This window comes from Arabidopsis thaliana, chromosome 3, assembly GCF_000001735.4.
Source record: "Arabidopsis thaliana chromosome 3, partial sequence".
In the NCBI taxonomy this organism is placed as follows: Eukaryota; Viridiplantae; Streptophyta; class Magnoliopsida; order Brassicales; family Brassicaceae; genus Arabidopsis; species Arabidopsis thaliana.
Genome location: NC_003074.8, coordinates 15,188,236 through 15,206,568, shown reverse-complemented (window position 1 = coordinate 15,206,568; position 18,333 = coordinate 15,188,236). Strand labels below are relative to the sequence as shown.

At 34.8% G+C, this 18,333-nt stretch overlaps 2 protein-coding genes across 8 annotated transcripts; one reads left to right on the top strand and one right to left on the bottom strand.

Moving 5' to 3' along the window:
• The first annotated feature begins 3,429 nt into the window (after positions 1–3,429).
• AT3G43220 (Phosphoinositide phosphatase family protein) lies at positions 3,430–9,757 on the top strand. Of its 3 annotated transcripts, none has more exons than NM_114190.3 (16): positions 3,430–3,990; positions 4,096–4,297; positions 4,390–4,555; positions 4,740–4,962; positions 5,308–5,384; positions 5,645–5,832; positions 5,926–6,023; positions 6,097–6,230; positions 6,337–6,468; positions 6,731–7,091; positions 7,352–7,473; positions 7,550–7,660; positions 8,111–8,299; positions 8,604–8,777; positions 9,091–9,205; positions 9,357–9,757. In NM_114190.3, the coding sequence occupies exons 1-16, from the start codon at positions 3,916–3,918 to the stop codon at positions 9,444–9,446; spliced, it is 2,457 nt and encodes an 818-aa protein (NP_189908.2). In that variant the 5' UTR covers positions 3,430–3,915; the 3' UTR covers positions 9,447–9,757. The 3 variants fall into 3 exon arrangements, with proteins under 3 accessions (NP_189908.2, NP_001326701.1, NP_001154661.1); NM_001339096.1 differs by having other exon boundaries at positions 3,452–3,990; positions 8,126–8,299; positions 9,357–9,706; NM_001161189.1 differs by having other exon boundaries at positions 3,507–3,990; positions 8,604–8,665; positions 9,357–9,706.
• Positions 9,758–10,353: 596 nt separating this feature from the next.
• Positions 10,354–15,783, bottom strand: TES (ATP binding microtubule motor family protein). Of its 5 annotated transcripts, none has more exons than NM_001339093.1 (16): positions 15,758–15,783; positions 15,410–15,665; positions 14,912–15,317; positions 14,722–14,811; positions 14,536–14,636; positions 14,329–14,442; positions 14,169–14,250; positions 13,898–13,965; positions 13,687–13,746; positions 13,497–13,621; positions 13,150–13,348; positions 12,589–12,726; positions 12,325–12,411; positions 11,356–12,240; positions 10,963–11,270; positions 10,401–10,878 (listed from the first exon to the last, which is right to left on the bottom strand). In NM_001339093.1, the coding sequence occupies exons 3-16, from the start codon at positions 15,138–15,140 to the stop codon at positions 10,548–10,550; spliced, it is 2,817 nt and encodes a 938-aa protein (NP_001327900.1). In that variant the 5' UTR covers positions 15,141–15,317; positions 15,410–15,665; positions 15,758–15,783; the 3' UTR covers positions 10,401–10,547. The 5 variants fall into 5 exon arrangements, with proteins under 5 accessions (NP_001327899.1, NP_189907.2, NP_001327901.1 ...); NM_001339092.1 differs by having other exon boundaries at positions 14,912–15,143; NM_001339094.1 differs by lacking the exon at positions 15,758–15,783 and having other exon boundaries at positions 10,354–10,878; positions 14,912–15,143; positions 15,248–15,710.
• Between the last annotated feature and the right edge of the window lie 2,550 nt (positions 15,784–18,333).

Sequence of the window (18,333 nt, the reverse complement as noted above, 5' to 3'; positions counted from 1 at the left end):
AGAGAATGCTCCAAACTAAAAGACATTTGCGACAAAGAAGAGGCAAAGTATAAATATCACATATCGTGTTTTCAAGCCCTTTCTATCTCAATCCCATCAAGTAACCACAACAACACTATTCAAGGTAATGAATTTGTCCTTTCATCTGAGACAGAACAAAGGTTATTGATGGGTTGAGAAAAAAAAGAGGGAAACATGGCTAGAGATATAGGGTTAGATCATGAGAGTAGTCATTTGTTTAGTGATTCCGCTGGTGGCTTAGATTTATAGACGTGGAATTTAAGAAGCTAGAATGCAACATAACTTACTTGGGTTTGATAAGGATGTGTTTAAGGGAGCAAGTTTCTGGTTTTGCTGAGCGCATAGAAGCTGTTTGATAAAATGTCAAAGAGAAAAACAGATTGTGTAAATGCAAATTGTGGTTGGCTAAAGAATAAAAAGCAGATAGCAAGTAGGATCTAAGTAGTTGTGGGAAGAGAATTCTTCTTCTTCATGGGACAGCTTAGGGGAGTTAAACCAGATAAAGAAAACTCGGTTTCTTCGTGAGACAAATAGGTCAAAAGAACCTGAAAAGTTGTCACACTAAAGACTGATTTTATGGTGAAGAGATGCTACTATCTACATCCAAGTGATCTTGCTTTGTCTACTCATGCTCTTGTCAAGTCATCTCCATTTGTGCTGACATTTCATTTGAAGTTCAAACTTGTCATGTTGCTTTCGCACCACGCCAAGTTTGCGGAGAAATATTAGAGCACACATAAAGCCCAAGCTATTATCTATATAGAAGCCCATACAAGCACATGTAATTAGGTTATCTAGCAAGTAGTCTCTCATATATATAGTCATGTATTGTGAACATTGTGATTAACCTAGAGAGTTGTCATTTGGAACAACTCTCCTCCTTCACCATTTTATGAAATCAAATCTGAAGTGTTAGTGTTCTTGGTAACAAACCTAAAGCTTCTTCCTTTCTCATCTTTACATTTCAATAAAGCTCATTGAACTATTGTAGTTTTAATCTTAGATTTTTATGTTAATAAGCTCATTTGAGCATAAACCATTCATGTTTTAGAAATGTCTTTAGTCGGGTGTCCTTGAATGAACCAAACTTTGCATTGTTGCTTTGCTGCGTGGATTGATCTTGACCCTGTTATAATAAATAATAATATGAAGGAACCAGCAACGCCATGGAGAACAACCTATTTATCTAAGGAAAAGCTCACTAAGTTCATTGATCATCATCAAGTTCGAAATAGATTAAGCAAAATCAAGATTTGAGGATCCTCCAGGTTTGTAGACGGCTGACTACGGATTTGGTTTGGTGCAAGAGACCATGCTTTGGACTTTCCTTATGTTTTTCATTCTCTTTCCCTCTTCAATTGATTCTAAATCTTTATATATAGAAAGATGCATATAAAGGCAGGATAACGTTTTTGATGCGATTATGCATTTTTTTTACTAATCATTCATTTACTTTGCATATTGATTACCAAACGTAAAAAGAAATTCTGCAGGATTTAAGTTTTCACCTAAGAATATAAATAACAACTCCTTATGTGAAAAATAAGTATATAGCTGTTTATTTTATTTTTCCATTGGAAAAATCACGTTTCACTATCTCTTGTGTGTGACGAGAGTGACGCGTCTTAGTGTTGATTCACTAGAACAAGTGAGATCGAAGTATACATTCAAATTAGAAGTCATGGAGATTTCCTTGAAAGAACCTCTCTCTCGAATTTTATCTAAAGTTTTTAAACGATGAATTTGGTTTTAATCTTTCGCTGAGTATTTTATTATTATTCATAGTACGCATTTCTTAACAAATTTATGAAAAATACATGACTAAACCATTTTTAAAAATAGTTAATAACCTAACAAAGACGATAAGTCAAAACAATATGCAACCCATGTCAGGATAAAGTTAACCAAATTTTAAAATTGTTGACATGAAAACTGTTACTAGTTTTGCTTCTTAGATGATGTTTTGAGATAGTGGAAAACAAAAGAGTCAAGCAAGAAATGGGTAGCTTGCAAAATACGAAATGAAATTACAAGCTTTCACGCTTGAAACAAATCTTATAAGTTTTGTTCGGATTAAACAATTATTTCATATGTGTAAGATCTAAGACAGAATCAGGCTACATGAATCATATATGATTGGCAAGTCGGCAACTAATAAAGTCAACAGAAATATTTTTTGGGAAAATCAAATTTGAAATTAAGGTGCTCATGACATCTTAGCATGTCTTTATTAGAATAAATGGAAGCAAATGTTTAAAAAAGAAAAGAAAAAGAAAGAAAAAAAAACTATTTTAACTACAATGAAAATAGTTAATTCGGGCTAAACATCTCAATGTAATAATATCTGTCTAGTAAAATTATCATACTAATTTTCACCTTGTTATTTTTGATTTTAATATTAATATTTTTTATACCATGAAATGAAAAATAAATTAAGATTACAACATAAATTACCTAAACTAAACCAAACGAATAGTGAAGAGATTACAAAATTGAAACAAAACGAAATAATTTATTTTGCAATTCATTCTTTCGTCCAAAAGCAAGTGATAATAAGAAAATTTGTTTACTTTTCTCTTTTTCCTCCAAGTTTCACTTAAAAGATTTTAAGCAAAAACTTATAATCTAATATCTTACCGTAAGTAAAACGTAATTTTGAAAGACAAAATTAAAAAAATGTAAACGTGTGTATCAGTTAAATAAGAAAAACAAAATCAAAAAGTAAACGTGAATATTTAAATAAATAAAAAAGTGTAACAAACAACTATGTTGTCAAAAGTGCAGCTCTTCCATTGGTGTCCATACAGCTGTAAACTTAAGCTCGCTTCCGTCACGAGAATTTCCATAAATCGATATTAATAATAAAAAATTACTATTAATTAATTAATTAAGTAATAAAAAATTACATTAATTAACTAGTTAAGTAATAAAAATATATTAAATTATGAAATTACTATTGGAACATACAACCATAGCTTTTTTTTTATAAATGGTTGAGATCGGATGAAAATAATGTAAAATTTTGAGAATGACAAGAAAAATTTCTCAAATTTTTTTTTATTTTTAAATTTTTATGATGTAAATATAAAAACAGATAATTTGATATAAAAATTCGTATTGAATTACATCACATATGTAAATATAAAAAATATTTTAAAATTATAAAATTTATATTTAGAGCACGATAACCAAAATATAATTTTTTAATCGACTATTCAAATTTACTAAAAATGTACATTTGAATGAATTTAATCATGAAAAATTTTCAAACTTTTTAGTATATATAATTTTATATAGTATAAATATAAAAGCAGATAATTTTACATAAAAAATTTATACTGAACTGCATCATATAATATATGTAAATAATATTTATCGAAATTGGCTTTTTTGAGTTTAATTAATTTCGGTTGAGAAAAAGAGAAGAAAAAAAAATCAGAAATTGTGGTTTTCATCAGCAGCAAACACATTCTTCTTCTCGATCCAATCCTCTGCCAATTTTCTCTCTTCTTCTTCCTCTTCTTCTTCGTCGTCGTCATATAAAGCTTCTCTCGTAACGAATTAGATCATTCTTTGTGTCACCACCGACGTTTTTGTACAGCTAATTTTTTTTGTGAAATCCGAGCTTCGTTTTTTTGATCATTTTGTTTACACTTCCAGAGTGATAACGATTCTCTGATCTGTTTCCATGATCGCTCTTCTCTAACTCTCTATTCGATCTTCGACAATTTCTTCTACAACGCCGAAGAGGAAGAAAGAATCTGTGTTTCTTCGTTGTGGCTTATTTCTTTCTCTATTGCTATTTATGTTCCGTAGAAATTTGATCTGGTGAATGCTCCTGCGATAAAATTTCCCTGAGCCAACGCGGCTCGGGGGAGATCTGTTATATCAGCTATGTCTTCATCAACGGACGATGCAGGAACAACAACACATTCTCTTCAGGAATTCAAACTCTTCGAAACTCAATCGGTATAATTACAACTTCCACTTTCAAAATTTGGAATCAGCTACTCTAGTTTTGATTTGAGGCTCTTCTTATAAATGTGTGGACTCTTGTGATGATACTATTTGCAGAACTTTTATATGATTGGTTGGGATGGAAGTGGAGTTTATAGAGTACTAAAGATTGATCGTCTTGATCCATCTGAGCTTAACATTAGTCAAGATTCGACTCATTACACAAAGAAAGAATGTTATGAGTTGCTCAAACGGATACACGAAGGAAATAAAGCTACGGGTGGGCTTAAACTTGTGACTCTTTGTTATGGTATCATTGGTATGTGTTTATCTTGAGTTTGTACAGATGCTTCAGTTGTTGTGTTTACTTTGAGCTTGTTCTCACATTTTGCATCTACTATGATGTCTCAGGCTTTGTTAAATTCTTGGGACCTTACTATATGCTGCTAATAACTGAAAGAAGACACATAGGTGATCTTTTTGGTCACAGTGTCTATGCTGTATCAAAGAGCGAGATAGTTGCCTTGCATAATTCTACTGTACAGTGCAATTTTGCAAATTCAAGAGATGAAAACAGGTTTTTTGAGATTTCTTGTGTTATATTTTCTGTTTCTTCGTTAGTTTACTGTTTTTCTCTGTTCTCCTCGAATACGAAAGTGCAGGTCTTTAGACGTTTTGTCCTTTCCACGTTTTAAATGAGCTGAAGTCATCTATCTAACCTTTACCTTTTCTTATGGTGTTTCCGATTTGTTGATGAACAGATATAAGAGACTCTTGTGTATGGTGGACCTTACGAAAGACTTCTTTTTCAGCTATTCTTACAATGTAATGAGAAGTTACCAGAAGAATGTATGCAATTATGAGACCGGGCATAATCTCTATGAGAAAATGTTTGTCTGGAATGAGTTCTTGACTCGGGGAATCCGACATCATCTACGGAATACCCTGTGGACTGTAGCATTGGTTTATGGTTTCTTCAAGCAGGTGAGAGTTGTATGTTTTTCTGACAGCTCACTGCTAGAAGAAAAGTTCAAAACTGCATCTGTTCTCTTTCTATTACTCTTTTCCTCACAGCAGTGGTCTTTTACATATGTGGATCATTTTTATAAATCACTAATTATATAAGTCCTGTGATGTCTTTTTTTTTTTTTTATCATTTCTTTATTGCACCAAAGGCCTAGTAAGAAGTTTTCTGTTTCACATACGGATTTCTGTCATATATTATCCATTATGACACTGTTGCCGTGTTATATATGTAGTTATGGTATACTGGCATCTTAAATCTCCAATTCCTGGATACTCAAGAACCATGCCTCATTTTACATGTAGGCATCTCTTTCTGAATCTGGGAAGGATTTTAAGATCACCCTTATCGCTAGGCGTTCCCGTCATAATGCTGGAACCAGGTAAACAATTTCTTTCACCCCCTAGTCAGACAATTTAGTAGGTTCTGTGGTAAGCATGTAACTGACACTGCAAGGTGTTCCTCTAGAGACTAAATGTTATTTTTTGCAAATAGAAACTGCATAGTTAGTCATATCTGGATATCTCACTAGAGCATTTCACAATACCTAACAATAGAAGATGTAATATACATCTTATTTGAAATATAACCATTTTTCATAGATATCCTTCTTCCCCTCTCCTAAATTTATTTTCATATTAGGTACTTGAAGCGAGGAGTAAACAGAAATGGTGATGTTGCCAATGATGTCGAGACCGAACAGATAGTGTCTGAAGATGTTCCTGAAGACCACCCTATGCAAATAAGTTCTGTTGTGCAGAATCGTGGCTCAATCCCTCTTTTCTGGTCACAAGAGACCTCACGACTGAATCTAAAGCCAGATATAGTCTGTAAGTTTTGTGGCACTAAAATTTCTGCATTGCTCCCCCACTGTCTCTCCTTTCTCTCTTTCCCCTGTTTGACTGCTTTGATATCAAATGCAGTGTCAAAAAAGGAACCAAACTATGAGGCGACTAGGCTTCACTTTGATAACCTTGTAGAACGATATGGAAACCCCATCATCATTCTGAACTTGATCAAGGTGAGTTGCCTAATCCACCCTACTATCTATTTTGCTGTCATCATTTTATCTTATTCATCCACACAATCAATAGACAAAAGAGAGGAGGCCTAGAGAGTCAATCCTACGAGAAGAGTTTGTTAATGCAATTGACTTTATAAACAAAGATTTACCTGAGGAAAATCGTCTGCGATTCCTCCACTGGGACCTGCACAAACATTTTCGGAGGTATCTGTCGTATACACCCTTATGTTCCAGGTGCTACAATCGTGTGAAAGTCTTTTAATACATTTGTAGATGAAAACCAGTTTTCTGTTTTCTATCCTTCTTCCAGCAAAACAAAAAATGTCTTGGCACTCCTTTGCAAAGTAGCTACCTGCGCATTGATGCTAACCGATTTATTTTACTATCAAGTTACACCAGCCATGACGATTGAGGATTCCATGAGCTTGTCTTCTTCTTCTGAGTAAGTCCTCTAGCTTGAATTCTTCCTTCGCTTCTCTAGAATATCATTTTTTTTTTCCATGTTATATTCTGTGGCGTCTGCTCAATTTCCTGTTCTTCAAAAAGATGAACCTTTTTTATGTAAACTATTGTATTTTCTTGTTAGTGGTGCTATCTCGGTTATAGTCATTGATTATCATCAGTTTAGAAAACTTATTTTAATTGAGAAATAGCATCAACGGCAGGTTGGTAGAGATGATGTAATAATGTTTTAAAAATTGCAGTGCCGACACTGGGGATATATCTCCACACACTAGTTCTGATGATGATAATGGGGACCATGATAGTCTTGAGAAAAAATCTAGTAGGAGTAAGAATATTGCTTATGGAAAATGTGATGTCAAGCCACCCAGGCTTCAGAGTGGCGTTCTTAGGACCAATTGCATTGATTGCCTTGACCGTACAAATGTAGCACAATATGCATACGGTTGGGCTGCTCTTGGGCAGCAGCTTCATGTATTAGGGATTAGAGATGTTCCCGCCATAGAACTTGATGATCCCTTGGCTATTTCGTTAATGGGGTTGTATGAGAGAATGGGTGACACACTAGCTCATCAGTATGGCGGATCCGCAGCCCACAACAAGGTAATGTTAGTTCACAGAAGCATCAATATGGTTTGTCTTGTTCATAGAGTCTTGTAATAAATGTCCTGCTAGAAACAATTGTGATGTGGTTCTTAATTATGTAATTTGCGTTTTTTCTTTACACAATGGTTAACATTTAAAATCATCTGCAATTCTTAGTTGGCAAATGTCAAGTGTCAAAGAAAGGTATTAAGTGAACATTTTGAACCTTATTATGTGGATACATATTGTTGACTCGGGGAATATCTGGTGGGCAATAGGTATTCAGTGAGAGAAGAGGCCAGTGGAGAGCAGCAACTCAGTCACAGGAGTTCTTGAGAACTCTACAACGATATTATAACAACGCATATATGGATGCAGATAAACAAGACGCCATTAATATGTAAGGTGCTTCATATCTCTTTCTAAATATATTTATGTTAAAAACGTTTTCAGGTTTGTAGCTTTTCTGTATGCAGATTTCTTGGCACGTTCCAGCCTGAACAGGGAATGCCAGCAATCTGGGAGTTACGATCAAATTCTCTCTCCAATGGACGAAATGGAGAGATGAACATAGGGAAAGATGAAAGGTAACTTCTGACGATGCAAACTTGAATCCATGTTATCTATTTATAACCTAGTTGAGGTTTCTACTTCAGGAGATTTTAGACGGATAGGATCAACATCCTTTGATATTAGAATGTCATTCTCTAATGTACTTCCATTTTTCATGCTAAGTAACTTTTGTGACCTAGTCTTACCATGATATTTTCTAATTCATGGGATGACCAAACAATTTGGACGAATGGAGTGTTTTTTTAGTTGAGATAGTGGAGTCATGAGAAAAAGAGGATTGGTTTGGTCACTGCATCGAGTTGTATGTTGTTCTAGAAATTTTAGCTGCTGATAGAAATGATTTAGAGCTCAATCTGTTTTTTTTTTTTTTGGTTGTTTATGACTTGTTCCTGATATCTCTTAAAATGAGAAACCTTGATTACCATGTATTGTCAGATTCTTAGATCTTAGTATAATGCTTTCAGGTTTCTTGTGAAAAGGTGCTTATCAGATGGAGATTTTCTCCATGAAAGTTGCACTCCGCTGTCAGCCATGAGTAGCAATCATGAAAGCATGCCACAAAAAGGTTTCTCCGCACCATTACAGCATGTGAGCCATATTCTTTCAGAGTCATCGTCTGATATACCAGTATCTAATGATGTAGCATTATCAAGGTTTGTTTCTATCGCTCTTACATCTTATGCTGAGTGGAGTTAAGATTATATATTATTTCAATTGTTAGGAATTGTTCCAGTTTTGGCAGTTGAACCTATTTGGATCGGCATACCGTAGTTTCTTTTTTAGTGTACATATCGTAGGGATTATAATTTCACTGGGAAAAGATCTATTTGCTTATATCATTTCTGTCAATAGCATGTAGCTCATATGGTCTTAGGTTGTTGTCTTGACTCACGCACTTAATTATTCAGTGAGTCGGAGTATGTTAAACTGACTTTTCCAGCCATAATATGTATGTAGGTGTACTCCTTCAATGCCCAGGAAACAGCTCTTCGGAGATGTGCAAAAGGTTCATCGTTTTGGTAGCGACCAAGTTTACTTTGGCGGGGAGGAAGACATGTCTAGTGTCTCCAATTTTGTTGATATTGAGTGGCTTTCATCAGAAAACCCATGCGAGAATGCTTTATTTGACAGGTAATAATATCATGCTTTAAAGAGCATAGATAATGAGAAGTGTTAAATACTATACTAAAGCTTGTAACACAGACAGGAGCTTGAAATTGTTAGCCAGTAGGAAAAGATCAGTCAACTATCTGCAAACCAACTGTTTAAAACCCAAATTGAAAGAACATGACCAAATTGATTAGGCTCTTTGAGTACTACACTCGTTGTTAATTTGGTGATGAGATAGAAACTTGTGGTTTGTCCAAATATATAATACCCAGATCAACTTTACTCTTAGCTGTCAAAGACGATCTTCTTTGATAAACCATGTTACTTTTGGCAGGTCGTCGGAGCTTACAAGAAATTTGACAGCGGAGACGTCTTCAACAGAGAATAGCGTCAACGGAGTAGGACAATCGGCACCAACTATAAGTGAAAGTGGGTCAAGCAGCAGTAAGGTCAGTGGCCTTTTTTTGTTTTGTTGGTTTAATTATCAAATCAAATGGCTATAAGATGAGTATTAACGAATCCGCACTTTTATTGTTTATTCTTTTGGAAGATTAAGTTTTGGTTTTTTACTTTAATGTGAGAAATTGTGGTTGTCGATAGGGAAAGGAACCGATGGGAACAAAGATTCGGGAGGACTTTCCAGATAGCTTCAAAGAATGGGTAGCATACGGTGAAGCTCTCTGCCACTGAGTCCCAAAATCTTAGGAACACGGAATGGTACAAAAGAGTAGTACATTATTGCTGAATAGCTGAAACCTTTGTGTTGCATAAAATTTCATCATTCGTTTGAAACCTTTATTTTTCCCCCTAATTTGTTTTGTAAATAGTGTAATGTTTATATAAAGCTTGTAAGAATCATGTTAAAATTATTTGTAGGTTTCTTTGTCTCTCTGTAATCGTTTGAATCACAAACACCTGCGGTTATATATTGCGTTTGCGTTTTCTGAAGTAGTAGTCATGAGTGACTTACTTGATACACAATTTTAAAATGCTATTACTTGATACCAAATTACTGGCGCGTTTTATATACGGGAATGGCAAATTTTGTGTTGCTATACCGATAACTGACGTGACGTGGCCCGTTATTAGTCCTGGACATTCGGTTTCAGTTCGCTTCCATTCGGTTATCAGTTTTTCTGGTTCTAAAGCTTAGTATCCATTCGGTTATTTTGAAAGTTTAGTTCGGTTCTAGTTTTTTTGGTTTTAAAATTTTGTATCCATTCGGTTGTTTAGATTGAATATTTTTGGATATTTTGGTTATTTTTGAATATTTTCGGTCATTTTGGATATTTTTCGGTCATTTTTGGATATTTTTGGATATTTCGGTTATTTTCGAGTATTTTTACTATTATATATATATTTTTAATTATTTAGTCTAGAAATAACTAATATTTTAAAAATATATTTATATTTCGGAAAGTTTCGTTTACCCGAAATATTTCGCTACGTATCTATTTGGTTTCAGTTCTTTCGATTATAAAATTCAGTATCCATTCGGTTATTTCCAACTTTCGGTACGATTCGGTTTAGTTATTTTTGTTTTGGTTTCGATTCTGTACAGTCGGTTCAGTTTATTCGCCCAGACCTACCCGTTATATCGAGTAATATAGAAACATTTACCAATTTAAAGAATCAACAGAGATTAGATGATCATATGGTTAGGATTTTAAAAAGAGGGTTTTCACAGGTCGTGTGAATCACACTCTCTATTCAGCATCAAAAGAGTTTTGAAGTTAACGATTTACAAACAGAGAAAAGTAGACGTGTAGGATTTATAGGAGGGTACAACAGCTAGAGATGCAACAAGTTGGATATGAAGTTCCAACCCATCATCCAAGTCTTCTTATCTGAAGGAGATGCAAAGTTGAGCTCAAACATTTCTTTCCTTATGGTCTCTCCCGAGTCACAGAATCCGACAAGCTTAGCCACGATCTCCGCACTCTCTCTCACGTGTTGCATGTTGTGAGGATCTGTCCAGAGTTTGTTGATGAACTGTTGTCTCCTCTGTTTTCCCACCGGCGGGACATCCCATTTCAGGTATAGCATCTCTCTTTCCTCTGCTCCTAGCTTTGTGTTTACCCGTTTCGCCAAATACTCTCTCTCCTGCTTCAAAGCTCTTATACTGCAGCACACCAAAGACATATATATGCTAGTGAAAAATGGTTTTAACTCATAGAATTGAAGAAAAGGAAAGCTCTTGTACTACCTCGATGCTACGTAGCTTGCTGGTTCATCACCAAGCAATGCAGGACTCGCATTCCCAAGCTCAGCCAAGTGCTGTTCGAGCCATGTCAGCCTGCGGAGCTCAACCTCCATGTAGATTTGATCAGCTGGGTCTCCTTTGAATAACATGTAGAATTGTGTTCTGTGAATGATTGAAATGTGGCACAGATGCCATAACATTATGATTTGCTTTCTCTGCTCTTCAAAACACAATGGCCAATCCATCTGAGATTCATCGGTTGCATCGTACTCCGAAGCAGCGCCTGTCTCGTTTGCCTCCAGTTCTAACACCTAACATGTACAAGCTTTTTAAGTTACTGATTACTGATGAACAAATTTGTAAATGAATGAGCATAAGTCACAAGTGTAAACTGACCTGGCAAACAAGCAGCTGCTTCTGGTATTGAAGCTTCGCCACACGTTCTTTCAATCCAGTAACATAAGATTTGATATTACGTATATTCTCTTCGGCAGCATTCTTATACATTCGATTCATTCTCTTAATATCGACTGAATTTGCTTGTCGTGATACAGGCGTTCCTTCCCTTGACTGTGTACGACATCGGTTATCATCCCTCTTTGGTGGAGTAGCTCCAAAAGACACTGGGGCTGAATTAGCAGACACAACATTGCTCTCAGGATCCTTATTTTCAGTCCCAGAAAGAGGTGAACATGGTCCCCGGATCATATGCTGTAGGTTAGGACTATTACTTAAGCCGAAGGGAAGAAGTCTCTTCTTTTTCACCTGGGTCCTGAAATCTGGAGTCTGTTCATCTGTCTGAAAAGACGAGACAAGCATGTCAATAGTGTTCTGAACACACTCTAGCTTCTTCTCCAAAGCTGCAATTTCTTGAGAATTCAACCGATTTATTTCTTCCTTCAGGTTGGCTTTATCACCAACTACAATTTCCTCAGTTAAAAGGTTGCTCTTCTGCATGTCCCTGATTTCTGACAGCATTTTCGCAACTTTTTCTGCAGCTTGTTGATCACCCAGTTTATGGGATGTCACTTCTTTGTGAATTAGATCCAGTGCTTGGTTTGCTTCTTCACCCAACTTCTTTTGATGTTTTTCAAGCAAACGAATTTCTTGGACTAGCGCTGTTGGATCCGCCGAAGTTAAAGACTGCCTCACATTATCCTTTCTCCTATCACGAGCTGTTCTGCGGCTTGACGGAACAGATTTGCTTGGAATGGATTCCTCCTTTGTATGGTATGAGAGACACCTTGCCACTTGAGAAAAAGGTTCACACTCACTTGATCCCTGCAACCAATTATATAGGCATGTCTGCATAAGGTTGAAGTTATCCCAGAAAATTTTGGTATATCATATTAGCAGCGCACATACCTTCCGCTCCTTTGCTTTTCTTTCTAGATCAAGTTCAGACTGTGCAATGTCTCTCTGACGCTTTAGCTCTTTCATTTCGGATTCCATCTGCCATTAGTTAAACATGAATGAATAATTGCAAGTGATAAAAAATTCAAGTTGTTTTTGTTAATAAACTTAAGTTCACGTCCCATATGGTTTACCTAGTCTGTGGACTCCACATTTAAAATATTCAGAAGAGATAATTCAAGATGTGAATTCTAGTTCTTAAAGTCTAAGTCATACCTGTTGGATTTTCATCTCTTTCTCAATTAACAGAGACTTTAAGCAGGTGGATGAACTGGGCTCCGGGCTTCTTAACTCTGACTCGAGTTTAGCTACTTTTTGCTGCAGATGTTTCAGCAGCTTTTTTTCTGAGACAACCTACGACAGAAAATCAACTAAATTCACATCCCTAAATTGAATACCAGCAGAGGGGTAAACTTTCTATCAAGAACAAGCAAAACCGTTTTGTGATTCATCAAACACAAAGAAGATTGAAGCAAAAGGAGTAATGTTAGTGGGAGAGCGACAAAAGAAGGCTTTGAAAATATATCTCACTACATCATTACAGGTAACGCGATGCATTTTGTATTCTTAATTCATGGCAAGAGCAGAATAGACATGCAGGCAGATAATTGCATATGATATGCTCACTATAGGATGATGATTGCTACTCAGAAACAAAACCACATTTGCAATGAAAGGCCAAAGAAAAGCTTTAGTAAGCCAAAGACAAAGCTCTATACAATCATCCTGGTTCTGCAAAACGAAAGACCTCTACAAATATTTAACTAAGTGACATACCATGTTTACTTTAGCGCAATTGGTGACTTCCTTCGCACTCATGGCAAAAGAAAGTGTCTTTTTTGTCTGTTCAACATGACTCAGTGCCGGACTAATCGTACATATAATTGCTGTTCTAGCATTCCCGCCAAGTGAATTTTGCAAAATTCTTGTCAGCTTTGAGTCTCTATACGGCACGTGATCCCTTTTTCTTCCAGAACTTCAACCAAAATAACAGAAATAATTAAAAACTTTAATGTTTTGCTAATTTCTTAAGATGCCCTACAGGTGAAAATGTTCATCAATCTAAAAGGTAATTTAGACATGCCAAAGACAATCATGGTGTTCAAACTAGTGTGCTTTCTGACCTCAGTTTTCTGATCACTGTAGTAAGTGTCAATAAACTACGGTTAATGTGGCTTCCTTCCTTCAATCTTAGACCATCTGCGTTTGTTTGAAAAGCACGTTCGCTTCCAGCAAGATCAACAAGATTCTGCACCAATTAAAATGTCGTCAATACCAAGTGAAGCTTCAACCCAATGATAATAAATGACGTACCAGAGTTGCCATGAAAGACTGCACACAGCCTGCTATTTCCCTGAGACTGCTATGGATGGTCTGAATATTAAAAGCAGAGAACATGAGAAATTATGGGAAGTGGTTACTTTTACTGTCTAATGGTAGCAAATAACTAGGCAAAACTATCTTCTCCATGTTTAATAGAATATTAATTCAATCATGCAGCATATCAGATAAGTATAGATCATACCAGCCGAATAATCTGATGCGATCTTGAACTTTTGTCGTTTAAAGCAGTTTCACCTACTTGCCTTTGATCTGTAACAATAAATGGAAAATCACATAACAGGAAATAAAATGATGATATCATATGTCTCATTAGTGATTAGTGAAATAATTAGTCATATTTTATATATGTCATCTACATGGTTCTAAGGCTTTGCTAAACATTACTTAGAATACTATCACCATCAAATGCATAAAAAGATATAGAGCATCTTAACAGGTGATAGAAGAATTACCTTCACAAATGCTAATTAAATGCTGTAAATGTTGCCTGCTTTCTACCACTTCCTCCACCAGATTTTCCACAATGGTTCCTTTCTGCAATATACACAGCATTCTTATACTGGCCGAGATAGTTCATGAGCCTTGACTTAGTGTTTCCGACCCTTTACTTACCTCTGGATCATCTAACAGTCTAAGGGGCCCAGTATCACGATTTAAAAGGTCAACCACGGTCTCGTTATAAATCTCCAAAGCAGATACTTTCAAGACAAAGCTCCTTTCTTGAGTCTACATAGATTTCAACAGATCCATGAGAATAGAAAAAGAACATATCACTTCGTAACAAAACCAAAACCAAAACACATCCATTTGATCACTCACTTTTCTTATATGTTCGTATATATCTTTAACAACACTTTCAGTAACCCCCCTCATTGTAAACGTCTTGCCACTACTAGTCTGACCATAAGCAAAAATAGTTGCTGCAATAGATAGAGACAAGAAATCACATATCCACAAATAACATATCCTTAGATAATGGGATTTTTTAGATTTCTGTGTAGTTACCATTTGTTCCTGCTAATGCAGATAGTGCAACGTCCCTAGAACCACCTTCATACACCTCTTGAGTTGCACAAGTTGGCTCAAAAACTTTATCTATAAGTACAAAGAAGAAAAAACTTAAATGAGCTATATAACAAAAATGGAAAGAAGAGAAGACAAAATAAGCAATCGACTAGATTCTAATAAAAAATACCAAATGAATATTTTGTTGGAGCCTTGTCAGGATTCGGATTCTTAAAGACGATAGTCTCATCATCGGGACATTCCCAAGCAATGAGATCATATTTGGCATGTTCCCTCCAATTTAATGGTCTCATCCGAACAGTGACAAGAATCTTCTCCTCTGTAACTTTGGAACCACATGGAGTATAAGGATTGGACTTATCTATCTTACTTAACGGAGTTCTCGGAGGTCCCATCATCTTCTACACACAAAATCGAAACCAATTTTAGAAACTTATAAGACCTAAACGCTACAAATCTACTCTACATCTGTAGATCAAACACAATTTCTTCTAAATCTAATCACCTAATCGAAGATTTTCTTTGAGAATCAGTAATCGTAACTGTTAGATTGTTCAGAAATCCATCTATGGAAACTAGAACAACCAATACATGAGAATCCAACATAATAGTCACCTGAAATCAAATCCAGAATAGGAAACAAGAGAGAAATTAAAAGATCGCTTACAGAGAAGAAGGGACTTAACAGAGGGAACACGTCGGAGAAAGAAAACGCGGCGGTGGTGGTCGACGACGGACGGATGATTCGCCGGAGAAAATCAAATCGATGAGAAGATGGTGGAGATGATTAGGGATTTGTTTTCGCAGAGGCAAAATCGAAAGCAGAGAATGTGTAACGGAAACTATTTTCTTGCTACTTTCTTCTTCTTCGTCTTCTTCTTCTTTTTACTTTGTTTTTTTCAATTCCCGTTCTCTGCGCAGACCTGAAATTTTTTGAACTTTGAACGGTCAAAGATCAAGGGTTCTTAACGAGCCACGTGTAAGATTGGGATTCTACATCGAACACAGCACTAACCTATACGACGTATCTTAACGTTCTAAGAAAAGTGCATCAATGTGTACGTTAATGCCAACCAAAACGGGTTTATTGGTACGTTATGGTTTACAAGCAGAATTTCTCAATCCGAGAGAGCAAAAAACGACTGTGTTGATAAATTGGGTCAAATGAAGAAAAGAGAAACATGGGCCAGCTAAAGATTAAGCCCAATACTAAAGCGACGTCGTCTGAGGCACAACGGTCATATGCAAACGACTAGAAACAACAAACACAGGAAGCACGAGAGGTGATGAAAAAGCTTGTACGGAGAGAAAGTTAGCGATTTTTTGCAGCCCGACACAGGATGATGATATCTGTCCTATCTCTAGGGTTTTTCGAGTTACCCCATTCTCTCTCACGTCTCGTGTATAAATACTAAATGTTCTGTTTCCTTTAGCTTCCTTCCTTTGCTTTGTTGTTACTAATTCTGCTCGTTATATTGTAAGTGTGATTAGTGTTAAATTTTTAGCGTATTTTTTCTTTCTAAGTTGGGATTTGTTTAGCTTGTTGCGTTGCCTTTTTCAGTGTGATTAATTAGTGAACAATGAGGTTAGCTAGCTTTTAGTTAGGGTTTAATCCTCCTTTTAGCTTTCACATTCTTTCTTCGATTTAGCCACAAAAACTCATCCACATACACGTACATAACTGGTCCTGAGCACAATAAAGTGAAACATGTTAGAAAACATGGATGATTATCCATCTTTAAAGTAGATCATATGACCTTATCTTATCCTTATATATAAGTCTTACTCACCAAGTTACTTTATCTTTAAGACACTTACTCCCCAAGTTTTCTCCTCCTATATATATATCTACGTTGTTTCATTGTGAAATCATATAGTATAGATCAACAATTTTACTATAATATGAATATTTATATACCTATTATTCAAGTATTTCACTATCATGAACACATACAACAACATTATATGATATATTAATATGTAGTTATATTACTAATGTATTTTGAAATTTGTTTAACTTAATTGTAACAAACAATTCTTTTTTTCATATATTCTTTCGTCATCTAGTACACCAACCTATCATGATATGCTAGTAATTTAAGTTAACACTTTAATTATCTTCCCTTGCATATAGCCATATAGAGTCTCGTATTTTTGTGTGGATATGTCTAATGTCTCGGATGACCATTACGTGAAAAAATTGTATATCAATGTTATCAAGTTATCAGACCGCACAAAAATAAACAGAAAGAAGGTCATATGATAAATCATATTCACATAACGTAATAATAAGAAAATATCCAACTAAAATTATTAAATTAATATGAGGTTAGATAGCAATTATCTAAAATACAATACACGTAAATTTTTAGCCATTATGGATTAATAACTATTGATAAAAAAATATAAAAATAAGTAAAATAGAATAAAAGTAGTATTTGATACATTATTATGATTTTTTTATTTATTGAATGTTTTTAGAAAATTAATTTTAAGAGTGAGATTAATAGAGAATTTAACACAACAAAAGACTTTTAATTTTTCCTCAATTAGTTTTACTAATTTTTTTATTTAATTAATGTAGAATGACACATGTCATTTTCTTGTGTGATGATGTGTCACTTATATGTAGAGAGTTTTCCAACTTTCATATATATGGGAATAAAAGTTGAAGTGTAAGTTCTACATATGAGTTACTATTTCTTTTTGGTCCTGTCTGAAAATGACTTAGTTCTACTACCGGAGGTTTCCAAGAGCAGTTGTGAATGGTAAATACTGTCCCTATGCTTACTTTGGTTAGACCAAAATTTCGTTTTTAGATTAACCGAAAATGCCTCACTAACACTCTAGATGATCACACGCGCTATGCCGCAGTTTTTTTTGTTTTTTTTGTATTGTTTAATTTAAATAATTTTTATTTATCTAATCATTCACTCATGCAATAAGAAATTAGTTTTAGTATTAAAATATATTTTTTCTAACAACATTCTCAATATTTCATCATACACATAATTCATAAACAACGTTCATCTTAAACCAATTTAACAGAGAGTAGTGTTCGATTCTAGAAACCTTAGAATTTGATGATGGAGCTCCGTACGTATTCTGCATCTTCGGTGATTTATTATATAAATATCAATTTAAGAGAATAACCTACTCAAATTATTAATTAATCCACGATTATTATATACTCATACTTTGAGTTTGGATTACAGAAAAATGAAAAACTACTAAAATGGTTTTATTGAAAAATCATGTAATATTAAAATAAATTTAGTAATAATACATTAAATATGTAAAATAAAATAATATATTAAATTAAATAATAAATATATCATTAACCTATAAATTAGAAGTTGAAGAGCTTACATTAATTATTTAATAGACACATGACAAATGCTAAAGTGATGATGTGGCAACCATATGGAGAGAGTTGGCCAACTTTCATATAAAGCTATTTGCCATGTGTCTATTAAATAATTAATGTAAGCTCTTCAACTTCTAATGAGTGACACATCAACACCTAAGAGAGTGCCACATGTCCAAATAAAATTTAAAGCTAAAAACTTAAAATTAAGTTTTACTTTCCAA

Bases quoted from the DNA above. Each gene is read 5' to 3' on its own strand.
- TES (NM_001339093.1), bottom strand. From the start codon at position 15,140: ATGATGGGACCTCCGAGAACTCCGTTAAGTAAGATAGATAAGTCCAAT. The intron at 12,412-12,588 runs GTATGACTTAGA...AACTAATGGCAG, and splicing joins AAGAGATGAAAATCCAACAG to ATGGAATCCGAAATGAAAGA. The intron at 12,241-12,324 runs GTATGTGCGCTG...AATTGGTTGCAG, and splicing joins GAAAAGCAAAGGAGCGGAAG to GGATCAAGTGAGTGTGAACC.
- AT3G43220 (NM_114190.3), top strand. From the start codon at position 3,916: ATGTCTTCATCAACGGACGATGCAGGAACAACAACACATTCTCTTCAG. The intron at 7,474-7,549 runs GTAAGGTGCTTC...TTCTGTATGCAG, and splicing joins AAACAAGACGCCATTAATAT to ATTTCTTGGCACGTTCCAGC. The intron at 7,661-8,110 runs GTAACTTCTGAC...TAATGCTTTCAG, and splicing joins AACATAGGGAAAGATGAAAG to GTTTCTTGTGAAAAGGTGCT.